We start from the raw sequence: 12,978 nt of genomic DNA on the forward strand, positions 1-12,978 counted from the left end.
TCATGGGATCTCAATGTCGTTCTCACCCAGCTGATGAAACCTCCTTTCGAGCCACTGAATTCCTGCCATCCGAAATACTTGACCTGGAAGGTCATTTTCTTGGTGGCAGTTACTTCGGCTCGTAGGGTCAGTGAGCTTCAGGCCCTGGTAGCCCAGGCCCCTTACACCAAATTTCATCACAACAGAGTAGTCCTCCGCACTCACCCTAAGTTTCTGCCAAAGGTCGTGTCGGAGTTCCATCTGAACCAGTCAATTGTCTTGCCAACATTTTTTCCCCGTCCTCATTCCTGCCCTGCTGAACGTCAGCTGCACACTTTGGACTGCAAGAGAGCATTGGCCTTCTACCTGGAGCGGACACAGCCCAACAGACAGTCCGCCCAATTGTTTGTTTCTTTTGATCCCAATAGGAGGGGAGTGGCTGTAGGGAAACGCACCATATCCAATTGGCTAGCAGATTGCATTTCCTTCACTTACGCCCAGGCGGGGCTGGCTCTTGAGGGTCATGTCACGGCTCATAATGTTAGAGCCATGGCGGCGTCGGTAGCCCACTTGAAGTCAGCCTCCATTGAAGAAATTTGCAAAGCTGCGACGTGGTCATCTGTCCACACATTCACATCTCATTACTGCCTGCAGCAGGATACCCGACGCGACAGTCGGTTCGGGCAGTCAGTTCTTCAGAACCTGTTGGGCTTTAGGATCCAACTCCACCCCCCGAGGGCCCTGTTTGTTCTGTTCCAGGCTACACTCTCAGTTAGTTGGTAATTTTTTAGGTCAATCTCAGTTATTTCCTCGCCGTTGCGAGGCCCAATTGACCAATGTTGTTGTTTTGAGTGAGCCTGGGGGCTAGGGATACCCCATCAGTGAGAACAAGCAGCCTGCTTGTCCTCGGAGAAAGCGAATGCTACATACCTGTAGAAGGTATTCTCCGAGGACAGCAGGCTGATTGTTCTCACAAACCCGCCCGCCTCCCCTTTGGAGTTGTGTCTTCCCTTGAAGTGTATTGTCTTGCTACATACTGGACTGGCCGGCTCGAGCCGGTTTTCGGGCGGGAAGACGGCCCGCGCATGCGCGGTGCGCGCGGGCGCGCGAGGGCTAGCAAAGGACTTTGCTAGTGAAGTTTCCGATTGGAGGGGCTGCCGTGGACGTCACCCCATCAGTGAGAACAATCAGCCTGCTGTCCTCGGAGAATACCTTCTACAGGTATGTAGCATTCGCTTTACAGTTTGTTCTATTCAATCATTCAGTCTCAGTGCTGTGCATATAATGAGTTGAACAAAAGGAACCTCAATCCTCCCAGTAGTGGAATTCTTACTGAATATGTAACCCTCTACTCCATCAGGTGTCCCATTTCTATTATCGGTTCTACTATCACAGGGGGGGAAAAAAAACATTGATTAAAAAACAAACAAACAAACCTTGATTTTAAGGTAGCACAAGCTACCAGAGTAAAGGTGCTTTATCAACTATCCCCCAGTTCAAATTCCAATTCGCAAAAATCAGGAGGCATACCCAAAAATGGAGAAATTATACTTAGCTGGCAAAAAAAAAAAAAAAAAAAAAAAAAACGCTATCGCAACCGCTCCAGCTGCCACAGCTCAATGTGTAGCTTCATAAATCCAGCTCTCTTCATATTTCGAATGATGCAGTGCACTGCCGATCCACCAAGCTTCCTTTCCTGTCTTCAACAAGAGCACCTTGTTTTGCAATCTGCTGCTGTTTCAGGAAGATGCCTTTCTATAGAACCTTTTTTCTCAAATTTGATGGGTATACTTGCAGTCTGCTCAAATGTGGATATATGTTCGGAAAACTTTTATAGAATAGAGATTCAGCATAGTACAGATTTTACTTACTGTGTCCAAATTATTACTAATTATGACATGTATGTATGAATGTATACATCTTAATGTTAGATCTGATTTAATAAGTGGAAGCCTACATGAAGAGTCCAAAAAGGACCCTATTTTAATCCTGTTTTATAAGGCAACGTAGGCACTTATGTACCTTTATAAAATAGGCTCCCAGATGCAGAAACAATTTGAGCAAATGGCAATCACACATTTACAGCTGTTCTCAGGCAGGTGTAAATGTGTGAGTCTATGCTATTTGTGTACTCATATATTTTGTAAAATGCAAGCATGTATCACAACTCCACCCCTGTTCTTCTCAAACTATGCCCCTGGGAATGTCCACGCACAGTGCATGTAAAGGTATACACTATTTTTGAGGTGTATTTATTTACATGCTCTTATACCTCTGCACATATATAAGAAGGGCCTTTTCTGCATGAAAAAGGCTTCATACATGGAAAAACCTTTATGTAATTATCATACTATAACATAGCTCTGTGTCAGTAGGAGCTATATGTCTATATAAATATCGGTAATTCACCATCTCTCCAACTGTGCATATCTACATAGATATATAACTAACTTTCTTTATCATGAGCTGAGAAAGTTTGTGAATGCCAAGTATGAGAATTGCAAGTTCTTATCATAATGCCAATTCTTAACTTAACCAATCTTTTCTTATGCTGTTAAAAAAATACAGCAGTTCTCTGTTTCTTTAGACACAATGTACAAATTATAACAGTAAGACTCATTCAGAATTGGCGTGTGAAATAGTAAGTGAACACATAGTTTTCTTAGCACATTTAATTGACTGATTTGTATCAAGTGCTTAAATAATTGGGCAGCAAGCAAACCATCCTGCAGAGCAAATCTGCATGACTAAGTTTTGGGCATCCTGTCTTGAAGAAAAGTTCAAAAGGGTTTGACTTTGGTCTTCACTGTAATAGTTAGTGGGAGCTTATCATTCCACAATCAAAGGAAGTTTCAGAGGACCTGTGGAAATAGTTGCTGCTCATCTGTCTGGACAAGGTTACAAGGTTTTTTCTAAACATTTGTGGTTCTACTGTCAGTTTACAAATGGAAAAAGTTGAAGCCTACATTGACTACCCGGGAGCAGTCATCCTGCCAAGATCATCAAGAGCAAATTAGAAAATCATACATAAAGTTACAAAACCTTCACTAATGTCTAAATTCGTATCTGCAGGCTTCTCATGCTGTTGTCGATGACTGGTTTTATGTGTCAACCATCAGATGGAAACTGAATAGGAATGGGATTCATGTCGGAATAGTTAGGAAGAAACTACAGCTTTCTAAGAACATTATTGCCCACCTCAGTTTTACCAAAATGCGCATTTTGGGGACACACAAGACTTCTGGAGTAATGTTTGCTGTACAGATAAGCCAAAAATTGAACCTTTCGGTCACAATAACAAATATTTTGTTTGGTGAAAATCAAACCCTGCCTCATCGCGTGTTGAGCCTGATGGCCATGAGTGGAAGCTGAGCTGAAGGTGGGTCATGCAGCAGGGAAAACAAACCTAAAGATTCAAGTAACCCACCAGTTAATAATGCAGACTAGAAAGTTATTAAATAAATACATTTACTACAAAATAGCTGATGAAGGGATTGCATGATTTTGATTGGCTAAGTCAGAAGTCCTAACTTAAACCTTATCAAAAGATGGCAAAACCAGAATCAAATCATTCATGCAAGAAAGTCCTCCCCGAAACAACTGTGTATGGAAAATTGAGGCCAAAATTACTGAAGAGCAATGTGTGAGTCTTATAAACAGGAAATGTTTACTTGAAGTTATTACTGCTCAAGGAAGTTTAACAGATTACTGAATGAAGAGTTCACATTTATGGTCTGTTTATTCCATGGGGGTTTCCATTTTATTAGGGTTTAGATTAGGATCTAATCATGTTTTGAAGATAAATTTTGCTAAAATATAGACCATTCTAGGGGCTTCACAAACTTTTTCTCAGTACTTTAACTGTATTTGTCTAGAAATATATATGTGTTTACGTAAAAGTTGTTGAAATGCACAAAATGAAAAAAAAAAGTTGAAAATACTTGACTGTGAACTTAAAGCATTACAAAGCCTGTAATGAGATTGTGGAGGTGGGAGAGCAACTTAATTACTGTGTCAGTTGAGATGGTGCATCATTCTTATCGTGATATTCCTTGAACATTAGTTGTGCTGAAGTAGTGCCATTTTACAAAACTATCAACATTTTAAAACATCAATTCTAAAAACTGTTTTGTAGCAGTGTTAGCATTCAAAATAAATAACATTCTTAAAGTGACACATGAATCAGAACAACTCACTAAGGGGACCTTTTACCAAGCTGTGATAGGGCTACCGCTGGCTTGGCACATGGCGATGCTGTCCTACCTGCTACTGTGGGAGCCTTGCTGTAGTGCCAACTCCCGCACACAGCATTTCTGCTGCCAAAAAAGTATTTTTTAGCATCGGGGGCTTACCCAGCAGTAATTGGGTAATGCAGGTTAGCACGGGAGCCCCAGCATTGCCATTTCCATTTTTTAAAAAGAAAAGTTCTTTTAACAGCATTGGTAAAAGGAGGCCTTGGCGTGCAGGAATCCTGTGTGCCGATGCCACTGCAGGGGTTCTTCTACCACTGCTTGGTAAAAGGATCCCAATGGAGGTAAAAACGAGTATATACAGGACAATTTGATCCAAATCTGTAGTATAGAATTTGGAATCTTGCACTTATAGAAAACTTAATATGAGAGCCCTACTTCATTAAAAAAAAAGTATTCAATATTAAAGGGTATAAACCAAATGGCGTGTTCTGTTCTACCACATCAAGCATTGAAAATCCAACTTAGCTAATAATGCGAGATCATCAAGCTATTTTACGAGGTAGATATTCAGTGGACTTTTGAGCACATTAAAATACATGGTTAGCTTATTCATAAGTCTTTATTAGTGCTGTTGAATAATTGTTGTTAAAATTTGTGATTGTGTTAATAACGATTACAGTTAACGCCACAACCTTCAGCATCCATTTCCCTTGTAGGCTTCCACTCTACATTAAGAATGCCCTGGTGTTCTAGAGTAGGACAGGCAGGAGTGATCCCTAGTTGCTTCTGCCCATACTGGCTGCAGGTTCAAAATAGCAGCTGTGAACTGTAATGGTAGTTCTGTGGTACTACTGCTAGTGTCCCTAGATCACCAGGGCAACCTTAAGGTACCCCCAGGGGGGTGGGGGGGGGGGGACTTCAAGATGGGTGTTGACTCTCTGAGGGGATCTTCTGAAGGGGATGGATATTCTGAAGGACAAGGTCAACATTCAAAAATACTTATGTGGCCAATAGAAGATACTATGGGCTTGATTTTGTAAAAAGACCCACATAAGTATTTTTGAATGTTGACCTTTCTATTTCTAGAAATACAGAGGCCTATATTCAAAAGCACTTACGTGATCAACCTTGCTGCTAATCACATGTTCTCTTAAAAAAAAAAAAAAATAATCCCAGGTGTTTCATGTATAGCTGTATATCAGGGTGTCTAGGTTAACAGAGCAGGAAGGTGCCTATTTTTAACCAATTTTATAAAGATCTATAGGCGCCTGTCTTTTAGCACAAATCCTGCAGAAATAGGTACCCGGATTGAAGGTACAGACATTTACACCTGCTCTCAAGTAGACATAATGTATGCATATGCAGAACACACAATTCTGCCTATTTTATAAAATACGTATTTCAAGTTCTCCATGGCATCACCACTCGCGAGGAGCAAGGAAGGTATTGATTAATTATATAACTTATTACAATGTCCCAAACATCCAAACTTTTTTTATATAAAGCAGATATCTAATGACTGCAAATAGAATAAACAGTATGGTTATTTTATTTGTGGATCATCAGATCTAACCGCAGCACAACTCATATGAACAATTTTGTTCTTTCATTTCAAAGAAAATGGTTGTGGTGCGAATCCTCATAAGATCTCCTTTTTCTAAATTTTTCTTTGCTTTTCTTAGTTTTTCATATTCATATTTATATTCCATAATAGTCCATTTTATAAAAGTGAGCTATATGCTTTTAGCCCAACTTATCTTAGTGTGGCGGCAACCTTAACCGCAGGAGAAACTGGCCCAGATCATGCCTCATCCCTATTTCAATTGTCACATGTGTTTTCTCTCTTTGTCACTCAGTCTCCCTCTCTTTGTTAATCTTTACCACTTTTTTTTTTTTTTGGAAATAAAAACAAAGTAGAACTGCAAAATAATATGATTAAATGAGTATGAGAAAATTAGAGAAACATTGAAGGAAAAGATAAAATGGTGTGAAAAAGCAAAGCTTGGGAGCTTTATGTTCTTTTTAAAAGGGTTGCTGATTACCTGGACAGTATCGCTCAATAAATTATTTAGGATAGTTTCGAATGTATTTCCTTTTAAAGGCATTGCTTGATTTAGTTGATTTAAGTCAATTATGCTGAAATATTCCCCTGCTTCAATGCACTCACATGAAGGAGACAGTTTAAATTTTACCATAATTGATGGGTGGATGGTGCCGACTGCCATCACCTGCTGCTGCCTGAGCATGCCCTGGTGAGGCACAAAGCAGCAGTAGGAGCAAAGCAGGATGAAAGAATTGCATGCACTCTCATTTCTACAAAGAGGCACATTTTCACCTCTATCCAAGTCCCAAGGAATGCTTGTTTACATGCCTCCACTGTTGGTATATCTAAACTGGAAGTCAGTGGTTCTTTGGCGAGGCTGCTCTATGCTTTAGTAATTGGATAAAGAGAAGACATAGGAAATAGCTCAAATATAGGTGGGTAACAGCTATACTAAGAAGCATTAGCAATAAATGCAAATGTGAGTGAACAGAAGCGAGAAGACACATAATGTAACCCGGAAAAACAGAAAAATATCTAGGTGTGTGTTACTTACGGAACTCAAACAGCACATTCTTTCCATTGCATATAACCAGCACACACACACACCCCTACATGTGTGTAAGTATATAATAAAGAAAGATAGAGGAAGCATGAATTCTAGAAAAAGTTTAACAAATGATGCATCAAAGACAACATAGAGGAACACAGCAGATGCTGCCTCGGCATGTCAGAGATTGATAATATCACATGAAAAGATACCTGCTAACACACAGAAGTCATCATGGACAATGAGAGGCATGTGCAAGGAAATGCATTTCAAATGTCCTTTACTAGTGTGTTGTGATCCCATGAACTACTGTGCCCTTGATGGTATTCCATACGTCACCAGGGCTTTGGTCTCTTGATATCTAGGATGTTGGGTGTTCAATTTCATTCTCTGGACCTGGAGTAGTCACTGAGAAATACACAAAAAATTGCTTTGTTTAGGCAACTGCATCCAGTAAGTGCAAGGCAAAGTAGATAAGGCTCAGTCTTGCTGTGGCAGTGTGTGTTGGATATGCAGAACCCCCCGCTCATTTCATACAGATAAAGAGCAAATGTGCTAGACCTAACTGGAATTGTCCGAAGGATAGTTTGTTTATTATGTAATTTGCTGTACTGCTTTTCATAATTAAAAAGAAAGAAAAGAAAATGAAGCAGTATACAGTAGCTGGCCTAGAGAACCAACTAAAGAAAGACTGTGGTGGACAGTGGCAGAGGTGGTGGCTGAGCTGTTGTCATTACTTTGTCAGTGAGAATCTCAATAACATGCCTACAAGTTTCTGCTGTGTCCAGTGTTGCTAATACGTTTAAGTCTATATTTGTGCTACCTAGGTGCAACTGGGACATGCTGTGCTCTTGGATGAATTTACATTACATGCTTTAGAGAAGGTGCAAGAAGAGTAGCAGTCATCAGCCTTAGCTTCCAGATATTCATTTGTTTGCATATGTGATCTCCATTAGTACTGGCATGACTACATCCTAGCATATAAAATATTGTGCTAGCTAGTATGTGCAGTGGTTATGCTGCAAAAGGCAGAAGGCTACTTTCAGGAGTAAGATTAATAGCGGGACTCCTGATTTGGTTTAATTTTAGCTGGCTTCTATTCATTTATGCTCATGACAAGTTACATTCAGGGGCGCTGGAAGTTTTCCTGTCCCTGTAGAACTCAGTCTGTACCTGAGGCAATAGAGGATTAAAATGACTTGCCCAAGGTCGCAGGGACAGCAGTCCACAAGTTGAGGATTGCATAGCACATGAAAGGGAAAAGTATGTGGTTAGTCTTCTCTAAATGTTGTTATCCCACGTGAATAAAGGATGACAAAGAGAGGGTACATAACAGATGGTATTTTCCCATTTGGACTTGCTGTATCTTGCTACGGCATTGAGTGTTTTTTTTTTTTTTTTTACTTGTTTTTGTGTGCATATTGAAACTACCCCATTTGAGTTCTATGGAATTGGGATGAATAAGTGTTTCAGAGAGAATGCAGATAAGGTGGTATGGAGACTGACTTGTGGATAGAGGTTTTATGTTTCTTGTAGTCATTTTAGGTAAAATCACGACTTATGTATGCCCATTGTACTTTCCTTATCCATTTTTTTTAATGGGATTATCACTCATGACTTAAAAGGTATGCCTGAAAAATGGATATTTTGGGCACATTCATAGGGAAATAAAGTAAATAACAAGTTTCATGTTTGAGAGAAGGGCAGATACAGCATGCTTTATTCATCATCCAGTTCACTGATAGTTTGCCTCTCTTGCAGCCTCTGCACAGGATTTTAACAACTGTTATATTTTTGTGTCCATAAACTCACAAGCTTTTCCAAATAGCTGTTCACCATAGTCTCCTTTCTGTCCTCAAATGTGCAAACTTGAATTTACAAGAGCAAAAAATGTATGTATTTGATACTCTAAAGAGATACGTTAAGATATGCAGACATATAGTTATTAAAAATAGAGGTGGTGTTATAGTCTTTAATTATGATTGAATAGTTACGTTTTATGTGGCTAAATGATTGGTTTTAAGATAACACATTTTTTCTGCTTTATTTGCACACTCCAAGTAGAAAGGAAAATGAATCAAAGGGCTACATTTTTATGAATCACAATCATATAACTTAAAGTGAGAGCCTCAGATCCTAACTTTTCTACTCATTCAGTGTCTTGTACTGTGGAACTGAACAAGTTCTTGTTCTTGAGTGTTTATGCTTCCTTTCTGAGCTTTTCCTCAGGTGTCAGCTTTCAAGATATCTCCTTGGTGACCACTGAATTCTGCAGCCCGGTAGCAGAGAGTAGCATGTGTTTTAATCCAGAGAACAGCATTAATTGCATTAACTTGTTTTGCTTTGTTTTAATATGTAAGCTATTGATTATTGAAAAATTGTTCATCTAGGTCAAACCATTTTAGTTATGCAAGAAGACCAATTTTAAAGTGCATGCATCATCCATTAGCGTAATTAATGTATCTGTGCTAATCAAAACAGAGACCTTAACTATGGTTAGTATACTATTTGAGATTAAAATGAGATGTGGATTCTTTTTTTAATTTAGTTATTTCTCTACCCACTGTACTAAATTTGTTCTGTTTTCTTGAGCTATAACTGTGTCTTGAAAAAAACCTGACTGGTTTAGACAACTCTGTAAAACTAAAAGTGGGTACATTTTCAAAAAGTGTAAGTTATACTGTACAGGCCATATATTGTAGGTAATTGCCCTTTAGAAAAGATACTGTTTAATATAGTTTTTATTGCTAGAATTCATTGCATATTGCTTCACTCAGGCTTACATAATTTTGACAGGCAACAAGAATGGGTAAATCAGCAACGTGAAGAGATTGAAAGGCAAAGGAAACTCTTGGCAAAGCGTAAACCTCCATCTACAAATAATTCTCAAACGATAGTGGCCAGCTCTGAACCAAAGCAAAGGAAAAACAAAGCTGTAAATGGAGCAGAAAATGATCCATTCTTGAAACCTAGCTTACCACAGCTGTAAGTTATGTCTTCTCATTAGTTTTGTAAGTAACTGTGTATTACGTGTACTGTCTAATATAAAGAGGTCCTGTGATCAGACAAATAGGGATAACATGCACCATCCAAAAGCCAGTTGGGTTTTGGAGAAGGAATTCATGATGTTGCACAATTGCATATTTTCCCTATTAACTGGGCATTCTTTAGTTGGCATTTATCAAATGTTTATGATTTAAACTCCAGAAATCTATGTGAAAGGGGACAATTGAGGTGATTGGGAATTATCCTTTTAATCCTCATTCTGATGTGGAATATTTTTGATCAGTATTTCACAATCTGATACACTACCTGAATAATATAAAGGTTTGTTTAAAATTTTTTGGCCTGGCAGTTTTCCTCTTGCTCCTATGGGCGTCCATCCAATTCAAAAATAACATTTATTGCAGAGCTTCACAAACTGTGGGTCACACCCCCAAATGAAGTCGCAAAATTCACATTTGGGTCACAACCTGAAGGAGGGGGACCAAAAAAGAAAAATGTCAAAGGCCTGTGCCTCCTGACAAATCTGTGGTATTAGATCTGCAGGGGCTCCGTGCAAAATGGGATGATGACAGTGTCAGCAATAATGCTGTAGGAGCGCTGGGAGCAGCAGCGTTGTGTATTGTCTGTGGCTGCAATAAGAGGTTACGGCCACAGAAAGTTTGATAAGCACTCATTTGATGGGCTGTGGTGTTAAGAGCTTTCATTCAGAGTCTTCCAAGGATTTTTCCTTTTTGTACCCCATATCAATTTAACTTGGACATACAGCCAGATGCCATAATTTTTGTGACTTTATCCAGGGCCAGCTCTACCATTAGGTGGACAAGGTGTCTGCCCTAGGGCAGCAGACAGGGTAGTGATGCCAGCATGACCAGCCAGATAGCAGCAGAGCAGCATGTGAAAGCTTCTGTCAGCACAACAGCAGGCCTTTGAGTACTTGTGTGTGTGTCTGCAGAGGCCTGCCATGTCCCTCACCCTCTGACAGGAAGTTTGTGTCAGAGTATGTGGGATCCAGTAGGCCATGAGTATGTACGGTGCTCAAAGGTCTGCCACTACTTCTGTTACATTTTGCAGCAGCAACATTGGGCAGAGCTAGGTAGGGTGGCAGTGACAAGAGAAGAGAGGGAAGATGCTGAACATGGGACATGTAGAATAGGGAAGGAAAGGGGGATGGTGGTGGGAATGCTAGACTCAGTAAGGTGGGTGTGGAATGGGGCTGATTCTAGATATAAGTGAGTAGGGAAGAGAGGAGATGCTGGACACAGGATGGGTTGAAGGCGCGGTAGTGTTTTTAGTGTGTGCTAAACACTAGAGACACCCATAGGAATATATGGGCATCTCTAGCATTTAGCGCACGCTGAAAACGCTAGTGCGCCTTTGTAAAAGGCCCACTTAGTATTTACTGTACTGCCTTGGCTGACTTAGCAGAACAAAGTGGTGTACAGACTACAATAGAAGAACAGAAAGGAACTACAATAAATGGAATAGGAAGCAAAGCATTCAAAGAGCTCAGCACTAACTATATCTGGGAGATGGGGGGAGGGAAGGAAAGGGGGAAGGGCATGAAGGAATGAGGGTGGGAAGGTGAATCACAGTTGAGTCGTCCCTTAAACACCTTAGGCCTGCTGTCTTGAGACGTTTGAAAGACAGCTCACCACATATATATTTAGCGGAATATTATTCCAAGTAAACCGTGCCATAAAAAAGAATGCGCTGTGCCTAGTTTATTCAAGCTGGGCAGCTCATAGGCCAGGGGGCACAAGATGATGGTCATTCAATGAACAAAATACATGGCTGGGAGTATAGGGAATGGTGAGAGCAGTGAGGTGAGGTGGATCCTCTAACCGGAATACCTTGAAATCAAGCATTAGAATTTTAAATTTGATTTGATATTCAAGCGGGAGCCAGTGATGGTTTTTTTTTTGTAGCGGCAAGACTCTGTCAGTCTTCGTGCATGACATAGTAGGTGAATGACAGTGTTTTAGAGAATCTGAAGCTTTTTCAAGTTGACTGGGTTGGGTTTCTAGATTTGGTTCCCTGTGGGTGTTTGACAACTTGGAGGTTGGAGGGTCTCAGAGAGATCCCCTATAGGATGCTACATTTGTCTGCACTTCACCTGCTTTTAGCTGTGATACTTGTTCTAGTCCTTTGAGAAGTCATGCCAGTTGAGAAACCTGTTTAAAAAAAGAGGGGATGCAGAGGAAGACTTGTTAATCTTGTGCCTTGCTTACAGTGATTAATTTGAGTGGAGACTTCTGGAAACCTCCCAAGCATTCCTTGGTTTTTGGCTGGCCCTACCCCACCCCATTTTATACTTTGGGCTTAAGAAGGGTACTAGTAGCAATTCCATGTTCACCCTGTGATTGGCATGGTTTCAGGCTTCGGTTACATAGTTCAGAAGTTCTCAGGGTTCAGAGTTGCATCCAGCTTGAGTTTTTCCTTCAAGTGTGACCTCTGTTTTTCAAAATCAAGTTCTTCCTCTTTTTGCTCCACTCAACACTGGAGAGTGGGAAACTGTTTGTTGCACTGGCTGTTTTATTTAGTTTGGGGGGGGGGGGGGGGTGTTGGACCTTATGACAGTAGAAAGGGCACCGCTTGTGGGTGTCTTCTGATAGTAGTCCATGAGCCAGAAGCAGGATGACCGCTTGGGTGTCCATACTCCCATGTTATTCTTTCTTTATTCTATGCATTTGTATCCCACATTTTCCCATCTATTGGTAGGTTCAATGTGGCTTACATGAATGTGGAGTAGATTGGTTACAGATTCTATAGAGCAATACTACAAATTGTGTAGAACAAGGCTGCAATTTGTATAGAGCAAGGTTATAATATTTATTTATTTATTTGTGACATTTATATCCCACATTATCCCATACAAGTTGAGTTCATTGTGGCTTACAATAAATAGTGTAGGATATGTAACAAATAATAATGCATAAGAAAGTAATTTGTTGTAAGAATCCAATTTTACAATACAATATCATAAACATATTGGGATAGCTATAGATGTTTATCATTTAGAAAATCTATTATGAATGAGAAATTGTACATGAAGGAAAGAGAAAGTTAATGGTAAATAGAGAACCAATTCAGGTTCTTCCCTTGGTGCTCTGATCTCATCCCATGGTTTTCAGTATCATCTTTATGCTGATGACTCCCAGATCTACCTCTCCACACCAGAAATCTCAGCCGAAATCCAGGCCAAAGTATCA

General features: G+C 40.1%; 1 protein-coding gene across 2 annotated transcripts in view; it reads left to right on the forward strand.

The window, feature by feature from the left end:
* TLK1 (tousled like kinase 1) overlaps positions 1 to 12,978 on the forward strand; it is a 342,919-nt gene that overhangs the window by 231,969 nt on the left and 97,972 nt on the right. For both annotated transcript variants that reach the window (XM_030209141.1, XM_030209140.1), the window contains exon 11: positions 9,560 to 9,748. In XM_030209141.1, the coding sequence (XP_030065001.1) occupies positions 9,560 to 9,748 (189 nt within the window). The remainder of the gene's footprint in view (positions 1 to 9,559; positions 9,749 to 12,978) is intronic.

This window comes from Microcaecilia unicolor, chromosome 7 (genome assembly GCF_901765095.1).
Source record: "Microcaecilia unicolor chromosome 7, aMicUni1.1, whole genome shotgun sequence".
NCBI classification, from domain to species: Eukaryota; Metazoa; Chordata; class Amphibia; order Gymnophiona; family Siphonopidae; genus Microcaecilia; species Microcaecilia unicolor.